We start from the raw sequence: 27,201 nt of genomic DNA on the forward strand, positions 1-27,201 counted from the left end.
AGGTACTGTTTTCATCTTGGCTTCATACTGTGGGAACAAAGGCTGAAAAGAGAGACGTCCCTTGCCTTGCCCAGGTCATTAAACTGTTAACTTACATTGTCCTTTTGGTCTTAGAGTGGACGCCAAATGGCACTGTCAGGGACAGACTTCTAATTATAGGACACTGGCTTATTGTCCTTCTGTGCATGCCCATCATATTATATTATGTGTTTGCAGGGTGGGGCGGGCGGAAAGAGTAAAGAGAAAGTGCTCGCAGTTTTATGAATGACGCCATCGTGTATTGAGCAAGTGAGTGGCCAAGTGCAGTGGTAATTGAGATGTAACTGATGTAACTGGCAAGAAGCTGCCATGAGTCATGTTATTAAAAACCGGATCCACGATCCAGGCATTTGGGAGGGTCCCAGGCTGGAACTCACGGGCACTGTTGCCACTTGTTCGTTTACTCCTCCTGCATCACACCCCTGAGCGATGTTTACGTGCCCGGCACGGTGTCAGGCATGGGGACAGAGTGGTGCACAAAAGCACTGCCCTCGTGGAGCAGGGCTGGGGGGAGACAGATACTGATTATTGCACAGTCTGGCGCATGCTGCAAAGAAGGAGAGGTGCACGGAGCCTTGAGTACATAGAAGAACTGATGAGGATGGCTCCGATGTGGCCTGTGGCATCAGGAATGCTGCCTCTGAGCCCGAGCAGGCAGTGCCAGGGTGAGGAGCAGAGGGGCGAGGGGACAGTGTGTACAAGAGCTGCAAGAGGAGGAGGGGGCACAGTTTACTTGTGGGGGCTGAAGGAAGACCAGTGAGGCCAGAGCAGAAAGAACAAGGCGAAGGGAACTGGAATGGAACAGGTGCCCAGAGAGTAGACAAGGATCAGACTACTCAGGGCCTTGAGGCCAAAGCAAAATCAGGAGTGCTGGATGTCTGTGTCTTCCAGGACTGTATGCACATCTGTACTTTACACATGAAGAGAGTCAGGTTTTTATGCCCATCCCTGCCCCCATACGGATAAAAAAAACAAAACAAAACCATTTTTGCCCCTAGAGGGTGATGCAGCCCGGCTGAGTAGGTGTGCTCTGCATTCCCAGCGGTGCCACTGCCATCCTGGTCTCCTGCTTGTCCTGTAGGAAGAAGACAGACAAGTGTCCCACTCCCCCATTTGCCCTGGACCAGCCATGTGGCCCTAAGACAGGCGTTTCTGCTGTTCTGGGCCTCCATGTCCCTCATCTGCAAAAGAAGAAGAATTTTCTCTGTTCTCTGCACATTTGCTGTGCAAAGGGTGATCCGTGGACCAACTGATTTCAGCATCACTCGAGAACTTGTTAGAAACTCAGACTCTTAGGCCCACCCTGGACCATCTGAATCAGAATCTTCATGTAATACAATTCAGTTGTTTGCGCATGGAAGTTCTAGAAAACCGACATATGCCATATAGAATGTTTGTGAAGATCACGGTTCAGTTCCATTTTCATGTTTTTCCCCCCAGTGCCTAGTGCCGTACCTGGCATTAAACACGTTCTCTGTAGGGTAATGAATGACTGAATACTAAATTTGTACACGTTTGAGAGGCCATGCAGATTTGATTCATTCTGGCCTAAAATCCAGGGTCACGGTCCCCCTTAAATATTTTATAAAGCTCTAAAAATTGATTTGCAGTCCCTATTAATTTTTAAATGTGTGTCAGAAAATATTTTCTTTGGCTTTGTCGTGGCCAGAGATTGTGCGTGTTAATTAAGGCCAGCAGTAGCTTCCTCTGAAGTCCTCCTTTGCCCTCCGCTTCCCTCCCTGGCCGCCTTCCCTGTTGAGCTTTGTTGTAGAGCCAGTTCTGAAAATAGCAGCAGAGAGGAACGTGTTCCCGCTTGGGAGGCAGCCAGGCCATCCCAGGAAGCTTGTGTCGGGATGCAGAGCCTGTGGGACAGTCAGGCTCGTGGCTCCTAGGCGCTGTGCTGCCTGCCAATGATAACCCCAATTAATTTTTTAACCATTTATAATTCTTTAAATGATTTTTATTTAGTACCATTAAATAATCCATATATTCTTCCCTTTGGAGTCTCTCGTGCATGGTGCATACTCTCTGTAAGGTTAGTGTTTCTGCCGTGGCTACACTTCGCTTGATTATGAACAGAGCGGGGACTATTGGTAAGGTGGAGAGTTTTCTGGAAGGTTGGGGTCATGAGCTCAAATGTCCAAGGGGCCTGGAGTTTTCTAGAAGCTTGGGGTCATGAGCTCAAATGTCCAAGGGGCCCAGAGGTTTCTGGAGGGTTGGGGTCATGAGCTCAAATGTCCAAGGGGCCTGGAGTTTTCTGGAAGGTTGGGGTCATGAGCTCAAATGCCCAAGGGGCCCAGAGTTTTCTGGAAGCTTGGGGTCATGAGCTCAAATGTCCAAGGGGCCTGGAGTTTTCTGGAAGCTTGGGGTCATGAGCTCAAATGTCCAAGGGGCCCAGAGGTTTCTGGAGGGTTGGGGTCATGAGCTCAAGTGTCCAAGGGGCCTGGAGTTTTCTGGAAGGTTGGGGTCATGAGCTCAAATGTCCAAGGGGCCAGACAGGTTGTGTAAGAGCGATAATAGGCTGGGGAAAGGCAGTGGGGACCAGTGGTGACCGTGGCAAACTGGAGAGAGGGTGACCAACCGCCTGTTGCTGGGCAGTAAGGACAGCTCACAGCAGAATACCCAATCGGCCAAAAGCCCATGGCCACATGCAGATTCACCAAAAATCAACTCACTCAAAGACTGATTTGTGAGTTATCGAGGATTGTTTGAAGTTAGAGATTTTTTTTCACATTCCTACTCATGCCTCTGTCCATGTCCCTGCGTTCAGCCTTTGGGCACTCGCTGCTCTGGACTGGGGGTGTTTGGCAGGGCCTGGGGCAGAACCAAAAGTAGGAGCAAAAACTTCTCTGCAGAATTCTTTGACTCGGTGAGCGGATTCATATGAGCTGACTATAGACACATTCTTGCTTATTGTCAGCATTGCCCATAAGAGATGGAGTCCCTGGGACCACACCTTGGAAGTTCAACAAGTGGCACCGAGAATCCAGATTTTAATTGGAAACATTCCACTTTTAGATGTTGCTCATGAAATCAAATTATTGTAAAGCAATGTGTAGAAAAAAAAAAAAAACAACAACAACAACCAAAAAAATCTCCCAAAACATATTTATGAAGGAAAGTTTGAACCCTCTGCAGTTAGAAAACCACTCGATAGAAGCTTTTCTGTAAAGGCTGTGGGTTACAGTATGGGAAATAAGAAATACTGGAAAGAATAATGACACCAACTCATATTTATAACACCCAGTAGTTTACAGAGTACCTTCAAAAAACCTACATTAATTAATTCAGTACAGCTTTGTCTCTCTCTCTCTCCCTTTTTTTTTTTTTTTTTGGCTCAGTGTGGAGATTATTTTCTAAATAGTTAATTATCTTACTTTCCTAAACTTAACTACATAAATAGTCCTCAGTTAATTAGAAAGCTACCAAGCTGGTTCTGCTGTATTCTTATGCCTTTAAGTATGAAACCTTATGAAGAAGTCTTTTGAAGAAATTGGTAGACCATCTTCCGTGAAAAAACTTTAACCATTGAGTACAGTGCAAGCCATCAGAATGGGCTTATCAGATTTCTACCTGGGATTCTTCAAATTTCAATGTGGTACCGTTTAATCGATGTGTTTTTACAAGTCTGTGTGTTCAGCATTCCCCTGCTGATACACTCTATTATTACACCTCTCTCCAAGAAAGTGAGTGTGTACATTCATAAATTTGATGATTCAAACAAGCATGTTAAATAATATGAAACCCTCTTATCTTAAAAAAGAAATCTTAATTATAAGGATAGAGCTTCATGAAAACATCTGTATGTCTCATGAAGACTAATATAGTAGTCTCCTTTTGCACGTCTTTTGGTGCATGTATAATAAAATGTGTGTTATGTAACTGCGTACTGTGGTTAAACAATGAGTTTGCATCGTTGGGAAGAAACAGTGTATACAGAATCTATTATAATTTACAAATTCTGCTTTACTAAGCATAGAATTACAAATACTGGTTAGGGTTTTTTTGCAGACTCTACATCATTTCCTGTCTTCCTGGCCTTACTCTAAAAGATACCAAATGGCGAATGGATCAATAGCAGTCATAGCAGTCTAACATTGACATCTTTTATGGTGTAGTCACTGAATATTATTGATATAAACTGTGTTCTTTAAATTTTGATCATTCATGAATTACCTTTATAATGTTTGTATCAGAACACATCTATTATTTATGTAATGTTTTCTTTAATACAGCTTTTTATTTTTTTATTTATTTATGTTTTTTGGTATCATTTATTTAGCATTTTCCTTACATTTTTTTTTATTTTAGCATATTATGGGGGTACAAATGTTAAGGTTACTTATATTGCTTTTTAAAAATAACTTTTTAACTTAAGTTTTCAAAAGGGAACTCTTATCACTGTCATCGCTATTATTTATTCAATTGATTATTAAATAATTTCTTATTATATAGAGCTACCTTTTAAGACTTTAAACATAAGTCCACTTTTTAAAGAATTGTTTTTTTCTTAAGTTTTAAAGGCAAACTTGATGTCACTACCATAGCTCTCTAGTGAGATTTCTCTATTGCATATTAAAAATATACACATCTACTAAAATTTAAAAGCAAGTATGCAAAAAATCCATTTATGTACCGTTGAGAATCGCATAGCACACTGCAGTGGGCCCTTAACCAAACTTTGGGAATAGTGGCTGAACGTGCACACGGGCCACGGCGGGGCTAGTGACCCATAAGGGGGGCACCATTGGCACAGGGGTTTCTATTACAACTTGGCAAGGGTTCCTACCCACCCCGCACGACCCTAAGAGTCGCGCCTGCCATTCAGTTGAAGAGGCTCCACGTGGCGTTCAGTGTCCTCCTTTTTAAATATTGTCCTGCTTCCTTTTTCAAGAGTCCCCTTATTAAGAGAAGGCGACCTCCACGTTTTAGGCCTGTAAGGATGCCGGCAGTAATGAATTTTTTATTCTCTGTGAGGCTCACTCTAAGTGGAATTCAGCATTGTGCTGGTGCATATATGTAAAAAGATGACCAATTGACATTCAGATGCAATGAGGAGGAAGGTTTGCTGTTCAGTACAACCTCCTTTGTTTTTAGCCCTGGTAAGTTCTTAGCACTGAAACAATACAGCTTCCCGCTTCCCTTCTGAAATCTCGGTATCTAGCTGGATAGGATAGACATCTTTGCCAACCCGTTCCAGACATGAAATGCAGTTTGTTTTGGTTTTCCAGTTTAATTTTTTTTTTAATGTGCCTAGAGATTTGGATGTGAAGTCTTGCAAAAAAAAAAAAAAAACAACACCACAAAGTATTCCTTTTGAAACATGCAAATGTGTCTCTTCGTCTCCTAGGAAACTATTATGGGACACCCAAACCTCCTAACCAGCCAGTCAGTGGGAAAGTGATCACCACGGATGCCTTGCAAAGCCTTCAGTCTGGCTCCAAGCAGGCGACCCCGAAGCGAACCAAGTCCTACAATGACATGCAAAATGCTGGCGTAGTCCCTGCGGAGAATGAGGAGGAGGATGACGTCCCTGAGATGAACAGCAGCTTTACAGGTAAAGGCCAGGCCACGTCCCCCTCAGTGGATGTGGGGAGAGGGGGCAGCAAGGGAGGCTTTTGCAAAGAGTCTTGAGAAGGATGCTGTTCTCAAGAGGAAGTCAGTCGTCAGAATTCGAACTTGGACCACATACTGCTCGGGGAAGAGGTGGTCCTTTCTCCCTGGTCTCCTTTTCATACTCCTTACCTACCTGGAATAGTTTGACTTCACCCAAGTATCTTAAAGGAGCTGGGGGTAAATGTGTGAGGAAGAGAGTCAGGAATAACCAGCATGGTTTGTTTCTCTTCAAAATGACATATATAAAAATATTTGTATTTTACTCATTGCTTTTATTTTATTCTTTATTTTTTTGGCAACATCTCCATCATTATGGTTGATTGCTGTGAAGCAAAAAATGAAAATGTGTTTTATTAGTTTAATTTCGGTTGATGCTGTATAGAAAGCTAGCAGCATCCTGTTATACCTTTGTAAATAGAAAGTATATTATGTGTACAATTAACTAACGTTTGTATATTTTTACTATATGCCCTAAAAGGAGAAAAGATGGAAAAGTCAAATTCTAAGATTATATGTTGCATATGCATCCTACATTATACAGCATATATTACTGATTGAATTGTATATTCATATCTGTGTTCAGGGCTATCCTCAACCTTAGATATGCCATATCATTAAGGGGCTTTTCAAGGACAGGTCCCCTGGGTGAGGCCATACAGGTTGGACATTGTAAAATTCCAGGGAAGCACCATTCACAGAGGCTGTAAATCGTGCTCCTTGGGTTAATACAGTGACCCAGAACTGTTTAAAAATATTTTTCCCTGTATGAGGGTTTGACCTTACATAGTATCTCAAAATTTAACAGCCGAATAAGATGTAACTTCAGCCTATAATGTTGTGACTTAGAAGAACATCTTGTTTCTTCTATTTTTTTCTGTACTCAAATATTTTCTTTAATGTTTTAGAGTTGTAGCTATGGACAAGTTACCCATTTTCGACATTGGATATCATCCTGTCTCATGGTGACCTCTCGCTCATTGACCGTACTTTGGTCATGACTTGATAAGAGTCAGCCCAAGTGAAGGGGGAGACTAGGGGACTCTATTTTCCTTTAAATTTTAGGAAAAAGTTTGTCGTTGTCGAATGCTGTCTACAGCCTATATGGGCCTCTTTGGAGTTTTAGCATTCATTAACTAAGTTCAGAAGCCTAAATTTGATCAGGGTGGTAACAAAAGTTTTTTTGATGACTTTGTTGTCACAGGAATAGCATAGCCCAACCCTTATGCAAGAAGTGTTGGGTAAAGAAAGAGGAGATTTGTTACCCTGGCTTGGCTCTTGGTAGTGGTCTTTTTGTGACCATTATGCCTGTCCTCATTCATCTGTGAAATGACTGGCTAGGATTAGATCATTTCTGAGTTTCCCCTCTAGCCATAAGAATTCGATTCCATGAAAATCCCATTTTCTCAATTAGGCCAGTGGCTGACTTAACAGTTGTAACATCTAGAAGAAATTTGTAATCTTTTACATGTGCTTTTATTGAAATCAGCTGATTTCACCCACTCAGGAATATTTCATCCATTTATAGTAATCGTTACTGAAATGAAAACAGATTGTGAAAAAGTGTTAACATTTCTTTTAAAAAAAAACTTACACTTTAATGTCTTGATATTTTTTATAAATAAAAATACGAAACCATGATACAACTCAGAAACCCTGTTTCTGTGGTCACAGAAACCAAAGACCTTGTGGACGAAGTGCAGCAGCACAACCCTGTCCCGAAGATTGGGTTGTCCCCAAGAAACTCGTGTGCCATTGTTTATCCTCCACATATTAAGTAGATTTCTTGGTAGAAAGCAAAAACGAAGTAGAGGTAGTTGAGTGTAGGTCTTGATGCATTTCCGATTTCTAACTACTATAAATCTCTGTGTCTAGAAGACATGCCCCAGAAAATCCGACCCCCTGAAATCCTCACTTGAAATCCTGGCACCGTAGAATAATGCCTGGGCCCAGGTCATCATTGCTAAAGTCACTCTGATTATTAGTTTCTGCGCAAAACAGAAAGCCAGGTGGCAGCCGATGATGTCAAGTCCTCCAGTTCCTGACTTAACACCAAGAAGGCCAGTAGGATGCACTGGGAAAGAAGTGTCCTTGAGATATTCATGTGATGGGACCTCCTTACTGTGTACAGAGTATGTTGAATGTCCCCTCACCTACAGAAGTATCCCATGACAGCTGACAATCTGGCATGCACTGACTCATTCTGATTCTTTCAAGTAATTGTCACTACCCAGTTCATGATAAGTATTTAAAACTAGGGGTGTCACAGCATTTTGTACCCTGAATCAGTTTCAGTAGCAATCCACTTGGAGCACAGAGTGACAATAGCATAATGAGGTCTTGACTTCCGGTCGGGCCAACAGTGATAAAGGCATGGGCGTCATATTGAGATGCAGGAATACCATGGAGCCAATAAAAATTATATTTTCCAGGATATTTTTATTCACCTGCTGTGGCTGCTCTTTTAGCTGCCTTTTGCTTGAGTCTTTTGAAGGAGACGTGTCTCAACAACCTGCCGGAATAACACTGGGAATGTTTGGAGGCAAAAGACAGAGAGCCCAGTGGCCAAAAGCATCCTGGGAAGGATTGAGGCAGTAGCTGAGCACAAAGGGCAGTCTTCTACAAATTGTGCCTAAATTATGGACCTAAACAGAGAGCCCCTGAGAGAAAACACTTCTTATGTGAGCTTAATGAAAAGTAGAGTTAGATTGTTGACCAAAGCACATAGTGATCTATACAAATAAAAGCTTTTGTGAAAATATTTTGTTCATTACAGACAACTTAGAAGGTATATAACAAACCACCACAACTAAAAAATAGCTGGTTCATCAATGAACACCTCCAAGAGACATTAAGAAGTTATTTAATTGTGTTTCTAGGGTTCTTTCCCCCCAGAAAAGTCCCCTATTGTCACATACTGGATTCTGACACTTCCTTTTTACTGTTAGGCAGTGATCAAGCATTGCTTTGGAATGTCGAGAGAATTTCTGCAAGAGTTAATGCTTCTCAAGTGCAGACTGTGGCAGGCGTTTTGCTAAACTTTTTGTGAATATACTAGGGAGGTCACATAGCTTGTCCAATATCACAAAGCCAGTGAGTGTCAAGTCTGCCATTCCAACCCCAAAAAGTATGACTCCAAAACCTGCGCGTACATCTACTGTGCCATTTGCATTTTAAATCAAGTTCATCAGCTCTGTGAAAACTTCCAAGATGCAGAGTGGTTTTGCACAGTGAGAGATGCACACAAAACTAAAAGCATGTATAATTTAAAATAAGCTTTGGAAATTTTTTTTTTTTTGACGTGAACTCAGGTTCTTGAAGTCACCTCCTGAAATCCCCAAGAGTATGTTAAATGTGTGTATGTAGGTGTGCACATGCTCATAAGTTCTTGGAAGCTTCTGGTTAACCCTATGAATAAAAATGTCATGCATGTTTGTTTATGGTTTACAAACCATCTTCACATATATCCGGTAAACTTCCTGGAAATCTTGAGAGATGAGTAACACAGATGTTACCCTCCCAGTTTTGCAGATCAAAACTCTGAAGGACAAGCACATGTTGAACCAGTGAGTAATGGGAGAGCCAAGCCCCCTTCCGCCCCTTCCAGTCTGGTTCCAATATTCCATTCTACCCGTCCTCTTTGGATTCATTGGCAACTTTTAGTAAGAAAGCAATAACAGGACTACCAAGTGTTAAGTAAATTAAATGGGAGAATTTTTAACCCTTTGCACTCGCTTGCTTTTTTCTCATTATCCACACTCGACATCCGAGTGCAAAGGGTTAAAATCTGAACGTGTGTGAAAGTCAAAGCCATGACTGAAACTATGAATTCTTGAGCCTGCCCTGTGTCTGCTGCAAAGATGAGAATCTTTGGACCTTGCGTTTTCTTTCAGAGGATGAGATTGTTTAAGGTTGTGTTGAGCTGGGAAGAAGACATGAAAAGCATATAAAATAAAACAAATATTTAGGTAATTTTAAATAAAGTCTAATTGCTGGAGGGATTTTTCCCCCTCTGGGAAATTAAGATTACTTGAGATATTTTCTCAGCAAGCTAATGTTCCCTTTATATAGTGTTTTAGAACACTGGCAGGGCTTTTGTAAAACATGTATACCCTTAATGTTAAACTGAGTGTGTCCTTCATTTTAATTGTAGTGGCTCACCCATTACCACTGCCCTTTTCTTATTCAGTTTCTATTAAAATAGGTTAATGAAAATTTTTAGATGAAAATATTAATGTCTCCCATTCTCCTGGCTGTTTGACACTTCTTAACTGTTATGTTTAAAGAAAGTCACTGACTTTGGACCTTTGTGTTTCTAATAAGAGGTCCTAGTCCCAAGCATTTTGGGACTGGGTGTGCCTGGCACTTTTCCAAGCACTCTACATGTATTAAAGTCATTCTGGGCTGGGCGCGGTGGCTCATGCCTTAATCCTAGCTCTCTGGGAGGCCGAGGCGGGCTGATTGCTCGAGGTCAGGAGTTTGAAACCAGCCTGAGCAAGAGCGAGACCCCGTCTCTACTATAAATAGAAAAAAATTAATTGGCCAACTAATATATACAGAAAAAATTAGCCGGGCACGGTGGCACATGCCTGTAGCCCCAGCTACTCGGGAGGCTGAGGCAGGAGGATTGCTTGAGCCCAGGAGACTGAGGTTGCTGTGAGCTAGGCTGATGCCACGGCACTCACTCTAGCCTGGGCAACAAAGCGAGACTCTGTCTCCAAAAAAAAAAAAAAAAAAGTCATTGTGTTCTTGTGGCATGTGCTTTATGCCCATTTTACAGATCAAGAGTCACATGCTCAGAAAGGTAAAGTCCCTTCCAAAGCTGCACAGCTGGAAACAGAACTAGGATTTGGTTTCTGGTCCAGTATCTTAACTTATCCTTTTTCTACCTGTCGGTAATGTTGGCAGCCCGGGGCCAGACCCGGACTGAAGACGAAAATTAATCATAATTTGGACGCAGAGGGTGCCGATGCTCCTGGTTGCTGACCCTTGAATAGTATTTGCTGTGTGCTAGACACTGTCCTGAGTGCCTTACGTGCATGACCCATTTAATCTCCCCACAACACTATGAGCTGCGTCCTGTTATTGCCCCATTCTACAGATGAGGAAGTGAAGGCACACGGAGGTCCAGTACCTTTGCCCACATTAATAAAGCCAGGATTTAAACTCTGCGTGCCTCCGGAGTGAGTCAGTGCTTGTAGTCACTACCTTTCACGTTTTTCCTTGTGCCATGCCGCATTATTTTTTAAGGGAATTAGGGTTGAAAAACTGGGGTAGTTTGCACAGAAATGCAGATTTCCATCTTCTCTTGAAAAATCAGGTGTCTGGCAACCCTGAGTCCACTAACTGTCTGGAACCGAGGCCCCGGCTCCCTTCAGGCTGTTTGGAGACGCCTTCTGTGCGTCTGTACGCACGTCTCGCTGTGTCTTCAGCCTGGTGGGCAGAGGACTCAGCAGCCTGAGGATGAGCCATTCTCTCACCCCTGGCCCGTTGGTGCAGGACAACACCTCTCCCAGGAGCCAGAGGGTCTAGCGATTCTGGAACGTGGCAGGTTCTTCTAATGCAGAGAGGAGTGAACCCCAAGTGACATTAGGACTTTCTAAACAACTGATTTTTCCCCTCACTTTTTTCTTTCCTTTCTTTGGAGATCTCTTTGTATCTGTGTCCTCAAAGTGTGGTTCTTATACTCCCTGACTCTCCATCACCTGGGTACTTTAAAAATGTACATTTTGGCCAGGCACGATGGCTCACACCTGTAATCCCAGCAATTTGGGAGGCCAAGGCGGGAGGATCGTTTGAGGCCAGGAGTTCGAGAGCAGCCTGGGCAACATAGCAAGACCCTGTCTCTACAAAAACGTAAAAACTAAAAAACTTAGCCAGGTGTGGTAGTGCACACCTCTAGTCCAGGCTACTCAGAAGGCCAAGGCAGGAGGATCACGTGAGCCCAAGAGTTTGAGGTTACAGTAAGCTATGATTGGGCCACTACATTCCAACCTGGGCAACAGAGTCAGAGCCTGTCTCTCAAAAAAATTTAAAAAATAAAATAGATGCTCATATTAGGCAATATTATATTTCACAAAAATCAATTAAAAGATATATTCAAATTTTAAAATTATGTATTATTAAACTAGCTTGTAATTGTTTATAGTTTTCCTTTTTTTGATTTTTTTACTTTTTAAGTAAACATAATAGAAATAATAAAGGATAAAAATAGTCCTTCATTTTTCTGCCTTAAACAATGAAAACTAAATAAAGAGAAGTCTGCCTGGTTCCTTACCAAAACTGAAAAAAAAAAATAAATAAAATTAAAATGTACATTTTGGAACCTCACCCGAATCTATTCTCTAGAGTATGGAGCCTGAAATAGGCATTTTAACAATCTCTCTGGGTGATTCTTAAATATCCTAAGTGTGAAAAGTACACGGAGATATGCCAGAAATGTATATATCTTGGCTCCTAGCGAGTTAAGGGTGAATCTTTTAATTCTTGCTTGGTTTTGAATTTATTTTGTTACTGATTATTAATTTCAAAGTGTTTTTTTTTTCCCCCATGGTGCTTTTATTTCTTTCCTGTCCTTTCAAACTTATAGTGGTTCCATTAATCTGCACTGTTGGATGTGAGTCATAAATCCAGCTCAGATTGGTTTAAGCAGGAAGTGAATTTGGGGGCTCACGCAATCAAAGGAACCAAGGGTAGCCTCGATTTCAGACATCAAATCCGAGTCTCCGTCAGGGATAGTAAGCCACTCTCTCCATGTTTCATCTCTGCTTTCCTCTGTGTGGGTTTAATTCTCCAGTAAGCATTGCCAAACTACATCAAGAGAGCCACTGGTACCTACAGCGTGAGAACCTATCAGCTAAATAACCCGAGCATCCTGAGGGCACCTTTTGCGTGGTAGTTCTGGCAGAACTTCACTGCCTGACATTCATCGGTTTGCCTTGGATCGTGCACCTATTCCTGAACTAATCACAAAGGGCAAAAAGGGTAGAAGAAAACTCCTGATTGGCAGAGATTGTGACTTTGGAGCCAGGAGTCGTTTTGAGTCCTCACCTGGCCCCGGAATGGAGAGGGTGGTTTGCAAAGGAGATCTGAGAGGCAGTGCCAAAAGCAGAGGGAATAGGTGCAGGGCAGGGAGAGCCTGCAGGCAGCCTCCTTGGTGGTGGCTGATTGTGACAGAGGCTTGGCATGCCCTCATCCAACTTTTGTATTTCCTTCATTCCCATGTGTGTCGTTGGGAGGTGCTCATCAGAGAAGGCGTTGAAAACAGCCTTTTATTACTCTTTAGACTGCTCTCACTAAATTAGAAATGTCTGCAGGAGAATTATTGTGGGAGATAGAAATCCACTCCATGCCTTGATTATTATGTTTAAAGCCCCATAGAGACTCACATTTAATATCATCGGCTCCTATAAAAATTCAACTAGAATGTCAACAATGCCATTTGTGGACACTCCGATGACATCACCCCTGAAGTTTCTAGTTAGTAAGAAGGGAAGAAGACTTGTATACCCCAAGCCTTCATTTAAGACCCAAGTCAAATCAGCCCACCTATATGATACAATACCATTCTAGGGGTAATAACTGTCTTATTTTTCATGGGAACATTCTCTTTACTTTTCCTAAAGAGGCTCAAATCTGACTCATGGGTGTAGCCGTCTCCATACTCTAAACTTTTGTAATCTTTTCAGCTTAATTTACCAGCCTTTGATCTTTGCCAGTAGCTACCAAAAATGTTTAAAATAATTTACACAAAAATGAGTAATAATGTCACTCTACCTGTGCTTTTGGCATGGACACTTGTTTTGCCCTCAGATATCTTCTGAATCATGAAACCAAATGATTCCTGTGGAATGAGGGTACAGATCACTGTTTTGATGGCCTTCTTAGTTTAAGAGACTTTAGGGTTTGAGTCATGAATTGATTTCTTCTTTGACGTTTCCAAGATTATGAGCAATCCATTATTTGGGCATGTTTTTTCTCCTTCTCTCCTTTTTTTTAAATATTTACTTATAACTTTTTTATTTTATTTATTTTTTATTTTTATTTATTTTTATTTCAAAATATTAAGGGGGTACATGGCGTGGGTCAGGGCTGTAAATGTGCCCATCACCTGGATAGTGTTCATTGTGTCTGTTAGGTGAGGTTTTTGCCCCTCTCCTCCTCCTCCCTCCTGCTGTTTGATTTCCTGTGATTTTTACTTCCCTCTGTGCACTTGTGGGCCCATTGGTTAGTTCCAGTTTTATTAGAGAGTACATGTGGTGCGTTTTTTTCCATTCTTGAGATACTTTATTTAAAATAATGATCTCCAGTTCCTCCCAAATTGCTGCAGAAAGCATTAATTCATCCCTTTTTAGGGCTGAGTAGTACTCCACGGTATACCTATACCACATGTTGTTAATCCACTCATGAATTGATGGGCACTTGGGTTGATTCTGCGTCTTTGTGAATTGTGCTGCAATAAACATTTGAGTGCAGGTGTCCTTTTTTTTTAAATAATTTTTTTCCCTTTGGGTAGATACCCAGTAGTGGGATCCTCTTCTTTTTAAGTAAAATAAGTTTTGTTGTTCACATTGATGCTTCCTATTTAAGGAACCTTCATCTGAATAAAAAAGAAGCCATAGTCAGTGTCTGGAAATTAGGAAAGGATAGTACTTTTAGGAACATAGGTGTGTCCAGCAGTGTACTTCTGAGGTTTGGGGTATGATTGCTGAATGCCTTTTTTTTTCTCTCTCTCCTTTCCTCCCCACCCCCCATGATTAAGCAGCCGATTCTGGTGAACAAGACGAGCACACGCTCCAGGAAACAGCACTACCGCCTGCGAATAGTAGCATCCTCGCCGCTCCCATCACGGACCCTTCTCAGAAGTTCCCTCAATACCTACCTCTTTCTGCAGAGGATAATTTAGGTCCTCTACCTGAGAACTGGGAGATGGCCTATACCGAAAATGGAGAAGTCTATTTTATAGAGTAAAGTATACCATATATCTACCTAAATTTCTCCCTCTCTTTCCCCTTCTTTCTGTCTGTCTAGCAGCTACGGATACAAAATTAAATCTAGAAGGAATGATCATTGATGACCCACTGATGGTATTTTTGAATAAGGTTTAACAAGCTTTGTATTAAAAAGGTAATTAGCCCAACTCATCCTACTTACTGAGTCTGGAGAGTTCCAGGAAGCATAAGGTTAATAATTTCCTAAGGTTTTAGATAGCTAAATTATGGCATATAGAAATTATGGTATAATATATAAATAATTAGCCATTAAAAACAGTACACTCATTGTTTATTTTTTCTTAATTGGCTATCTTAAAAGTTTAATGTTGCATTTTAAGACTTCTTTGTATATTCTGGGTATAATTCCCTTATCATATTTGTGATTTGTGTGCATTTTCTCCAAGTCCAGCTTTTCTTTTCATTATCCTAATATGTTTTTCAAAGAACAGAAGCTCTTAATTTTGATGAAGCCTGATTTATCAGTTTTCTTTTGTAGATTGTGCTTGTGCTGTAGCAGTTAAGAAATCTTTGCCTAACCCCAAATCATAAAGATTTTCCTTATGATTTTAGAAGTTTCTAAACTTCTAAAATTTCTTTTAGAAGTTTCTAAAAGAAAGTTTCTTTTAGAAGTTTCTAAAAGAAAGTTTCTTTTAGAAGTCTTTTAGAAGTTTCTAAAAGAAACTTTCTTTTAGAAGTTTTGTAGTTTTACAATTCATTAGGTCTGTGATCCATTTTAAGTTAGTTTTTTTGTTTTTTGTTTTTTTTACATGGTGCAAAAGTGTACGGATCAAGTTTGAGAATATATAGATGAGAAAGTCTTTCAAAATTATGAAAATTGCTGGATATGGTGATTTGTGCCTATAGTCCCAGCTACTTGGGAGGCTAAAGCAGGGGGATTGTGAGCCCAGGAGTTTGAAGCTGCAGTCAGCTGTGATCATGCCACTGCACTCCAGCCCAGGTGACAGAGTGAGACCCTGTCGCTAAAATTAAAAAAAAAAAGAATTATATAAAATCTTAAATCCTGTATAGTTAAAACTTTCATAAGTAACATTTTCTGAAAAGAAACATTTGGAATCCTTTTGGAAAATCTGAGCTAATATGATTTTCCTAACCAACTGTAGTCAATTTTTAAAGGTAGTTCTTTAACTCTATTACCCTGCCCTTGAGATTCACCATGTTTTTATGTACACTAAGAAGGAAAAATAAAATGGCCAAATATACTATAAAAAAAATAAAAGCCCTGATTAATCTATTATGGTCACATAGATTAAAATTGAAGTTCTGCTATTAAGTGAACAATAACAAATGAGGGCATTGGGGAAGAATATATGAAGTATCTCACTTTTGTGAAATGTATGTGTGTATACATACATATACTGTATGTATATTTATTTCTGTGAATATGTAGATATAGTTCTATATATAGAAAAATTCTACAAGTATCTATTAACAATTAGGTTTGAGTTAAGTTAGGAATTTACTTCCTAACCACATTATACGTTTCTGTGGGGTTTGAAATTTTCATACTTGGTGCATATTATGTAACAAGAAAAAGCAATGATGATAATAAAGTATAATTTTCCTAAAGACACAGGAGTGAGGGAAAAGGCTTGAATCTCAGAACACCCTCTTTGAGAACTTAGCTAGGAAGAGGTTTGAGACAAATAATCCAGAGCTGCTGTGTTGTTTTCCAACAAGAGGGAGGGGACATTCCATTTTCCTGTCTTCATGTTAATGACAAATTCTTGTTAAAGAAAGGGATAAAAGATGTAGTCTTTTCCTGGGAGTCAGCTCATCTAAAAGGTCCTGTTGCTTCCATCTCTGACTAGTTGTGTGACCTCAGGAACTTGAGTTTACCTCTTTGCATCTCAATTTTTCATATCTGTATAAGGAGGACATGAATTTTATGGGTCGTACTTCCCTTGTCAGACTGCTGTGAAAGTTAGAGGAGGTAGTGAATGTAAAGTCCCTGGGCTAGTACTAATTAGTGATAACTGTTGTTGTTTCCATTTTCATCATCATCATCATCTGTGGGCATTACAAGAGGAGTTTAAACATTGTGATAAAAATGGATTCCAGCTAGAGCTCAGGATTTTGTACCTAGATTTTGCAATAAGTAGCCTTTGGAATTATGTCCATTAGTAAAGAAGAATTGCACTGTGAAAAGGAAAGGATAATAGAGGCGTTCTTGGTACAGAGTAATGTGTGCAGTTGAAATTCTTGGAAAAGAATGTATCCGTAATTTTTCTCAATCAAGACTGACTTGACAAATTTGAAAACAAAGTTTGATATGTTGATGGTTATGGAATGCTAGGCCCCCAAACTGTGACTGGCAAGAGGAGAAGACAGTGATTCACCTACTTTTCATAACTTAGCTTTTAGCTGAGGTAAGGCAAATATTTTACTATCCTAGTGTTTAATAGAAAATTATAGAAAAATGTGGCTTATGACAACTATGAGATTTGGTCTGCAACTGTCAAATTCTATAGAAATTAAGTGATTGGATACATACCGTTTATATTTTAGCCTCAGTTATATATCCCCGTAACTGAGTTTTTATTTATCTTTCATTCTGAAAAACTTCTTAGAGTATTTTACATGGAATAGCAAGTTAAATTTCATTAGAATTGGATCTGCTTTGTTTTATGCATTATATATATATGTGTGTATGTATATATATATATTATAGTTTGAGGGAATTTTAGGAAATACTGGAAATGTAAATGAACATTTAAAAAAATCAAGCATGGATTTATAAACTCTGGACATTGTATAGAAGAAAACGAACATAAGACTTTGAAAGGAGGAGCAAATAAGACACACTGGCTAGGGAGCTTGGGATGAAAGGAACAATCGGTGGTGAGTTCCCTGAGTTTTTCTCTTTTACTCCATTTATCCCAGACGTGGACTGAAGAAGCCAGCAACCCAGAAACACCAATGGATGGCGACAAATAAAAGCCTGCTCTCTCTAGCCAAAGGATCAGGAAAAGCATATCCCATGAGACAGAGAGCTTTTATTCAACAACCATTCTACTTTAGCCGACAACATAGAAAAACCTGTGGTCCCACACCCACCCCCCTCCATCAGTGGTCAGCTGGGGAGGTTAGACCTCCACAGGCTGTGACTAGGAGCCCAACCCTGCCTGCCAGGGTGGGTGTCAGAAAAAGCTAAGTGTAGAACCAGCATGTTGATGCAGCTAGGCAGTAAGCAGTATCCCCCCTTTGCCTGCATGGATTCTGTGCAGACCACGTTCAGGGGAGTCTGGACTTCCATCCCCACCTGGAGGTAATGAGGCAGCCTTCTCCACCACCACTGGGGTGGTATTAGAGGAGGTTTAGAGGAGACTGAGGATTTTCACCACCATTCAGTGTTGTGGCCCGTTTACAAGACGGAGGATGAACACAGAACACAAAACACAAACGCGCAGAACACAAAGAAAAACACAGACACACGTACAAATGGTTGACTCAAGTAATATTACACCGGGTCCGTTTTATTTTTATACTCTGAAAGATTAAAGTTAGTTCCTTGTACATAATCACCCAGGCTTGGCAATGATAGCCATAAATTCCCGGAATGCATAGCCTTAGGGAAGCAGATATCCCCTGACTCAGAATTTCAAGGTGGTTGCTCTAGGCACTAGGCATAGATAAAGGACTGAGATTAGCAAGGATGGGCAAGATGAGCCACAGGGGACATTTCTCATCCCCAGCTTCTCTTAGGTGACCCCCTAAGATCTTCAGCTGAACCCTGGTGGCTGTACCTGGCTTAGGTCGCCCCTCCCTTGAGGGGTCTTACCCGTCATTGACTAACCAGCCATCTTATGGGGCGTACGCAGCAACCACAGGAACAATATGTTTATCGTGTGGCCTCCAGACCCCCAATGCTGTGGGGTGGGGTAGCTCTTGCTACTCACAGCTCAGGTCCTTTGTTATGCCTCTAGGCAACAGCCTTGTTTATCACAGGGACCCTGTCCAGAACAGATTACTTTCAAACACTCTGGGCAGAACCACCTACATTACTCACTAACTTTAATTCTTAGACTAGGAAGATATATGTCAGTCCCTTACAATTCCGCAGTTGGAGGGTCCGGCCTCTCCCTGTGGAGCCGGTGAGGCCAGGTTAGGAGCATTGGTGAGATACTGCCTCCTCACCCAGCAGTGACAGAGTGCCCATCCCCCCACTGGTATCAACAGAAGCCAAGTGGGGACCCTCCCTAGAAGTAATATATAGTACCTCCCTTTCCTCTCTTTGAGCAGTATCAGGAAAAGCCATTAGAAAGTTTAAATAAGATCCAGACTCCTATAACGTAATACCCAAAATGTCCAGATTAATCAGAAAATCACTTCTTTTTTTTTTATTATTTCAGCATATTATGGGGGTACAAATATTAAGGTCATGTATATTGCCCCTTCCCCCCTACCCCCTCGAGTCAAAGCTTCAAGCGTGACCATCCCCCAAACATTGCACATCTCACTCATTATGTTTCTCAGATTGATTGACAAAAGGCAATCAGTAGATACCAACACTAGGATGACAGGGTTGTTAGTGTTAATATTACCTAGCACAGATGGAAAAAATGGAAAGTTTCAGCAAAAATTAAAAAGTCTCAGTAAAGCAATAGAAAGTACAAAAAGTAGGAGATTTTGAACTGAAAAATACAGTAGCCAAAATAACAAGCTTAGTAGAGGAATTCAATAGCAGAATGAAGTGGGGAGAGGAAAAAATTAGTGAACATGAAAATAGAAATTGTCCAATCTTAACAGCAGACAGAAAACTGACTGGGGGAAAAATGAGCAGAGCTTCAGGGCTTTTGGAACAATAACAAAGGATCTAGCATTTATGTCATCAGAATCCCAAGAGAAGAAAAAGCGGGTAGGACTAAAAAGTACTTGAAGAACTAAAGGCTGGAAATTTCCTGAATTTGGCAAAAGAAATAAACCTAAAGATTCAAGAAGCTGAGTGAACCCAAACAAGAAGCTGAGTGAACCCAAACAGAGTAAACCCAAGGAAAACTACTGAGATACATCATAGTCAAATTTCTGAAACTAAAAATAGAAAAATCTTGAAAGCAACAAGAGAAATGATATTTTATGTATGTGGGTAAAAACAATTCAAGCGAAACCACAGGGGCCAGAAGGAAGTGGGGCAGCATTTTTCTAGTGCTAAAAAAAAAAAAAAGAGGAATTATCCCAGAATTCTACCCCAGTGAAAATATTCTTTAGAAATGAAGGGGAAGTCAGGATATTCTTAGATGAAAGAAAAGTAAGAAAATGTGTTGCCAGCAGGCCTACTCTAAGTAAATGGCTAAAAAATATCTTCTAAACAAAAAGAAAATGAAAAATAAAATCTTAGAACAACAGGAAAGAAGAAGAATGGAAAGAGTAAAAAGATAGGTAAATGAAATACATTTTTATTCACTTTTTGGTTTTCTTTTTTTTCCCCCAGTTTTACTGAGGTATAATTGTCACCTCTTGAGTTTTCTAAGTTAGAGTTGAGGGTTGAAGTGAAAATAACACAGTTTAATATGTTTCTAAAGGTATGCAAAGAGAATATTTAAGATAATTTATTAAGGGAGGAAAAAGGCATATAAAAGGAGATAAGGTTTCTATATGTCAATTGGTAAAATAATTACACTAGGAGATTGTGATAAGATATATGTAAAAATATATTTATAAATAACATATAATTAGTGTATATGTAATATTATATAATACCTAAAGCAACCATTTATAAAACTACACAAAGAGATATACTCAAAAGTACTGTAGATAGAACAGAATTCTAAAATATGCATGCAGCCCACAGAAAGACTGGAAAAATAAAACAGAGAAAAGGAAAATAGAACAAAAAAAAAGCAATAAAGAAAATGGAAGACTTAAGCCCTAACATATCAATAACTATATTAAATGAAGTGAACTAAATTCAGCAATTGAAAGATGGAAAATGGCAAAGTGGATTACAAAAACATGACTCAACTGTATGCTATCTATAAAAACTTATTTTCAAATATAACAATATAGTAAGTATGTTGAAAGTAGAGAGATGGAAAAATATATCTTGCAAACTTTAATCAGAAGACAACAAGAGTTGTATTATCAATAGAAGATAAAGTAGGAAAATCCCCACTTAATAAACAACACATTTCTAAATAATCCATAGGTCAAAGAGAAAGTCTCAAGGGAAATAAAGAAGAAGTAAATCAATTTAACTGAAAGAAAATGAAAATAAAGCATATCAAAATAGGCGGGACACAGCTAAAGCAGCGATGAGAGGTAAATTTATAGCACTAAACATTTATATGAGAAAAGAGGAAAAGTCTCGAATCAACAATTTAAACTCCCAACTCAAGAACCTAGAAAAAGAAGAGTAAATTAAACTCAAACAGATAGAAGGAAATAATACAGATGAAAGCAGAAATCAGTAAAATCGGGAGCACTAAAATAATAGAAAAAAATCAATGAAACAAATGGCATGTTCTTCAAAAAGATTATATAATATTGAAGAACCTTTAGCAAGACTGACAAAGAAAAAATGAGAAAATATGCAAATTATCGATATTAGGAATTAAACAGAGAATTACTGCAGACCCTAAAGGCATCTAAAAGATAATAAAGGAATGCTCCCAATGAATCGACATACATAAATTTGACAATTTAGATGAAATGGACCTCAAGAATCACAAACTGTCATAATTTGTCTAATATGAAATTAGTAATTAAAATAACCCTATAACTATTAAGGAAAACGAATTTGTAATTTAAAGGCTGAAAAAGGAATCTCCACGCCCTTATGGTTTCTCTGGCGAATTCTACCAACACTTCAAAGAAGATTTAATACTATTTCTACATAATCTTTTCCAGAAAATAGAAGAGGAGGACCACTCTCCAATTATTTGTATAAGCTAGTATTACCTTGATACCAAAACTAAACAAAGCAATACAAAAATGATACAGATACAAAAATCATCAACAAAATATTGGCAAATAGTATTCAGCAATGTAGACTCTTCTGTGATTAAGTGGGAATTATTCCAGGGATGCAAACTGGCTCAGTGTTCAGAAAAATCAGCATAACCCACCACGTTAAAAGGCTAAAGAAAAAGAATCACATGATCATATTAAGATGCAGGAAAAGCATTTGACAAAATTCAGCACAACAGTATACTTACTAGTGAGAGATGAAATGTCTCCCCTTCAAGTTTTGGAGCGAGCCAGGGATGTCAGCTCTCACCACTGTTACTCAATCATGCTGGAAGGGTCTAGCCATGTTTATTAGGCTAGAAAAGGAAATAAAAACCATGTAGGTTGGAAAAGAAGAAATAAAACTACCTGTCCTTGCAGATTACATGATTATCTATGTAGAACATCACAAGAAATGTACCCCCCTCAAAAAAAACTCTGTGATAAGTCAATTCAGCAAGATTGCAAGATAAAAATGAGCATACGAATAGATTGTATTAATACATCTAGATATTAGCAATGAACACTCAGACACCAATATTAAAAAGAGAATATAATGTAAAGTTGCTCAAAAAAATAACACAGGCATCAATCTAACAAAACATGTATTTTCTATGCTGTGAACTACAAAATGCTGATAAAAGAGATCAAAGAAGGCCTTAATAAATGGAGAGATATACGCTATTCATGGATTAGAAGGCTCAGAATTTTTTTAGTTTTTTGTTGTTGTTGTTGTTGTTTTTGTTGGGGGTTTGTTTGTTTTTGAGACAGAGTCTTGCTCTTTTGCCCATGCTAGAGTGCTGTGGTGTCAGCCTAACTCACAGCAACCTCAAACTCCTAAGCTCAAGTGATCCTCCTGCCTCAGCCTCCCGAGTAGCTGGGACTACAGGCATCCGCCACTACCCCTGGCTAATGTTTTTTTTCTATTTTTAGTAGAGACAGGGTTTCGCTCTTGCTCAGGCTGGTCTGGAACTCCTGACCTCAAACGATTCCTCCTGCTTCGGCCTCCCAGAGTGCTAGGATTACAGGTGTGAGCCACCGCACCCAGCCAATTTATGCAACAATCTTGATGAGAATTTTACTGAGTGAAAACACCAACCCCAAAATATGACATACTACCATTCCATTTATATAACATTCTGAAAGTGACAAAATTATGAAAATGGAGAACAAATTAGTGGTTGCTAGGGGTTAAGAAGAAGGTTGAGGGGAATGGTTGAAAGGGAACCAGATGTGATCATAAAAGGTAACATGAGAGAAATGTTTTGTATATTGGCCGTATTGATGACAGTGTCCTCATTATCACAGTGTTTTTTGCAAGATGTTACCATTGATAGTATCTAGGTAAAGAACGAGTGGGTCTCTCTGTATTATTTCTTACAACTGTGAATCTACAGTTATTTCAAAATAAATAGTTATTTCTATCTTACTGTGTAGACATAGTGTAGACCATGAATTCTAGTGCAAAACTCCCTAGGTTCGATTCCCAGTTTTGCTGTGTATCAACAGAGTGTTCTTGGGCAAATTTTCTCACCTCCCTGGCCTTACTTCTCTCATTTGTAAAGTGAGACTAATAATTTTTGTTTATTTTTTTTTTTTTTGAGACAGAGTCTCACTTTGTTGCCTGGGCTAGAGTGAGTGTCGTGGCGTCAGCCTAGCTCACAGCAACCTCAGACTCCTGGGCTCAAGCAATCCTCCTGCCTCAGCCTCCCGAGTAGCTGGGACTACAGGCATGCGCCACCATGCCCGGCTAATTTTTTCTATATATATTAGTTGGCCAATTAATTTCTTTATAGTAGAGACAGGGTGTCGCTCTTGCTCAGGCTGGTTTCGAACTCCTGACCTTGAGCAATCCGCCCACCTTGGCCTCCCAGAGTGCTAGAATTACAGATGTGAGTCACCATGCCCGGCCGAAACTAATAATTTTAATGCTAATAATACTTCCCTCATGGGGTTTTTGTAAGGATTAAACAAATTGTAATATATTTGTAAAAGACTTAGGATAGATTCTGATAGTTGTAAGTAGTTAAGTAGTGGTGGTGGTGATTGCTATATTACCTTTTATTTGTTATTTTTCTTTTAATACGATTGAGATGGCGTGTATACATTTGCACATTGTTTTTCACTGAAGCCATAATATTTTTTCTTTGCCGACTAACAACCTTTGACTCTAAAATAAAGACCTTTGGCAATCCTCCCACCTCCTGTATTTACAGTCTAAACTTCAAAAAAAAAAAAACTTTTTTTTTTTTTTAATTTCTTGTTTTCATGTCTGGTTTGTAGCCAAAACTACTGGACTTGGAGTGTTTTTGTACTCCACCCACTTAGCTGCATAGTGGATGAAGGGCTCAAGCAGAGCAGAATCTTGTGCCAGACACTGCTTTGGGAAGTCTGAATGCTTTTAGACATTCTGGTGACATTTCTAACATGATTGAAGAGCAATATCCTTGGGAATGTCTCTGTACACTTTCAGTCTTCAAGGCCCAGTTACTGTCTGTTGAAATACTTCATCTAGAATTAAACCATGCCCTCAGGAAGGCAGTTGGGTGACATGGTTAGCCTATCCTAGCTTTTTCTTGGCCCAGGTTCTATTTATGATAGGTAAATTGGGGTTGCCTTCAGTCTGTCCAAAGCATGCTTTAGGACCCTGTGATTAATGATGTGTACTAGTAGTTTTGAGTCATTTATGTGAATTGAGGTGGTTTTCACGCTGTCATGAGAAATCTTATGTAATCTAATGAGTGAAATAACAACCTTCTTTGTGAATTCCAGCATCCAAGATTTAAGTCATAGATAAATTTAAAATGAATTGGAATTTGCTCTTTGACAAATGTGAAGACTAGAATAAGTCTAGACAAGTTTAGACAGTATAGGCAAGGGGTGTCATTTATAACTCATTTTGCAAAAATAAAACTGGTATTACATTTTAAGCTTTCAGTAATTGAATGATTATATCTTAAGTAAGTAAAAAGCCTGCCTAAGACACTCCCCAAGCCATTTTGTCATTCTATTCTCAGGCTCTCTTCTGGTTTGGGTTTTGATGAGCCTCAGAAAGCCAGTACCCCAAAACGAAGGCCTCAGAAGCACGTTTTTCTTTACCTTCTCCTGTCCTGTCGTCCTGCCTCTGAGTCCCATTCTTCCCTGAGGCTAGCTGTAGAAACTAGCATCCCTCTTCTCCAGAGCAAATCATGAAAGCCAGAACCCCATCTCCCCAAAAGCCATCCGTAAAACCTAAAAGTATTCTGTGTAAAAACTGGCTGTTAAGAAATGACCTGACCTACCTTGTTGGACTGTAGATGTTAAGACCCGCATTCCAGACAGGCTCTGCCCGTATCCAGAAGAAGGGATGCAGCTCAGAGAGGCCAAGGAGAATCTAGACAGGCCTTGCTGGGTTTTCCCACTCAGTCTGCTAGCATTAGATCATACCCTTTTGTGGTCCAATCATATTTCTACAAAGTTCATACTTTGTTGAATCTAAGCATAAAAATAGATGCTCTATTTTGGGGTCTTGATTCTGAAGGTGCCCATGTAAACATGCTAAATAAATTTATTTGTCTTTTTCTCCTATTAATCAAGGCCTCGTGTCAGTGTTTTTTCAGCAAACCTTTAGGGGGCCAGGGGCCTTTGGTCCCTATGTTTGCTGTTAAAAAGTATCTTTGCTTTGGTTGGGGTGCAAATATTCAAGAGTGTATAATTCTGTTATTGGGCTTTTTGCATTTTTTCTTTTCAAAAAAATTCTTTTTTTTGTTTCTGGGTTGCAGCCATAACACAAAAACAACATCTTGGTTAGACCCTCGGTGCCTGAACAAGCAGCAGAAGCCTCTGGAAGAGTGTGAAGATGATGGTAAGGGAACAGGAAGGTCTTGGGTTAAGTGAGTTGGGGCTCATTCACATGTGCAGATTTTAAACAGTTCAAGCAAGGTCAATTGGTTTTAACAGTGTGCTTTTAAAAGGTAATCCAAATTGTGCTGTGGTTTACAAAAGCAGGAGGAAGGTCAGTAGATTCGTTTCAAAAGAAAGATTTGTTTTCATACAGAGGTACATGCATACTAATAACTCCATTAGAAACTGAACTTCAGCACAGTCAGAAACTGTTCAAGAACATCCTCTGCCTTCAGGAACTTGGAGAAGACTCCAGAAAGTCTCTAGGAATATAGAAACCAAAGTAGCTCTGGTCACACACACCTAGTGAACCCTGACACTACGTTATGAGACCTTATGTTGGGAGGGAAAAAAAAATCAGGAGCCTTTCTTGAACTCTACATGCTTTATAACTCTATCTGTCACTTGCCCAGTCTTGGGGGGTAGGAGAAGCAGATCTTGACACATTTGGGAATCTCTGTGTCACTTAGAGTACACCCCAAATACCTGAAAAGTGTGTTCTTTCCTGAAGACAATGAGGTGTTAACATAGAGCCTCACTCTCCCCTTTAATCTCAGAAACAGACTAACTGGCTGTAAGAGTTTTGGCTGAAAAAGATTTTAGGGCTTTGGAATTCTCCCAAATGAGAAGAAAAATTCAGACAGAACGAGTGTGTCCCTTTTAGGTACACCGAAGTCTCTCCCAAGTTCTACCAAAATTACTTTTTGACCTGCCTGGATGAATGAAAAGGGAAATGATTTGCCGTGGTCCTCACTATTTAATTCTGGCATTTGAATCAGTATAATCATTGAATACATTTTTACAGTGATATAACAAAACTTTATTAATTTGTCCTATATAGTGCAGAATCGTTGTATATATGAACTTGAGGATTTTTTGAAAATGCAAGCCAGTATTTTAAAGTATATTATTGAAACCTGTACTCCGTGATTTTTCCTTATGCATGGTTTGCAGGTTACATGAAGTGAACTTAGAATTGTGTGTCCATGTTCATCTGAGTGACTTCAAGTGGAAGTACAAGTCCTTCTAATTTAGGAGGCATGGCTGAGATGCTTGTTTTATTTTGGTTGCTTGGTCTTGTTCCCGAAAAGGGAATGGAACAGGTGATGTCAGCACTGGTATTTTGTATGCTTGGGGGATAATGGACTGTCTGAATTACTTAAATATCTGTTTAATATATAATACAGGTTGAGTATCCCTGGTTTGAAAATCCAAAATGCTTCAAAATCCAAAACTTTTTGAATGCCAACATGATCATGCTCAAAGGGAAATGCTCATTAGAACATTTTAGATTTTGGATTTTTGGATCAGGGATGCTGAATTGGAGTATTTAATGCAAATATTCTAAAAATCCGAAAACATCTAAAATCTGAAACACTTCAGGTTCCAAGAATTTCAGAGAAGGAATATTCAGCCTGTACATAGGTAACCAGTTTTCAAAGATCAGAACCTAAAACACATTCAACCATAGAACTTCATGGAACAAAATTTAATCTTTATTTGATACTTGATGATTTTGAAGGCAATTTAGGCACTCTTACTACCATAAGATCTTCAATGTCAATATCCATTGTAATTATCTTGGGAATGTATGAAAATACCTGATAATATAATTTTATAAATGATAGAATTCTGCAATAGGTTTTACTGAAAAACTGTAAGTATTGAGTAGAATTATTGAACATTTTTGTTACCAGATCTAGTAATTATT

At 39.5% G+C, this 27,201-nt stretch overlaps 1 protein-coding gene across 20 annotated transcripts in view; it reads left to right on the top strand.

Annotated features, from left to right (window-relative positions):
* Positions 1-27,201, top strand: part of MAGI1 (membrane associated guanylate kinase, WW and PDZ domain containing 1) — a 614,809-nt gene that overhangs the window by 483,261 nt on the left and 104,347 nt on the right. For 10 of the 20 annotated variants that reach the window (XM_020284649.2, XM_020284652.2, XM_020284654.2 and 7 more), the window contains exons 4-6: positions 5,390-5,596; positions 14,414-14,618; positions 25,370-25,452. In XM_020284649.2, coding sequence (XP_020140238.2) covers positions 5,390-5,596; positions 14,414-14,618; positions 25,370-25,452 — 495 coding nt within the window. The remainder of the gene's footprint in view (positions 1-5,389; positions 5,597-14,413; positions 14,619-25,369; positions 25,453-27,201) is intronic. The other 10 variants (XM_020284651.2, XM_020284653.2, XM_020284656.2 and 7 more) reach the window with 1 other exon arrangement.

Source organism: Microcebus murinus, chromosome 30 (assembly GCF_040939455.1).
Source record: "Microcebus murinus isolate Inina chromosome 30, M.murinus_Inina_mat1.0, whole genome shotgun sequence".
NCBI classification, from domain to species: domain Eukaryota; kingdom Metazoa; phylum Chordata; class Mammalia; order Primates; family Cheirogaleidae; genus Microcebus; species Microcebus murinus.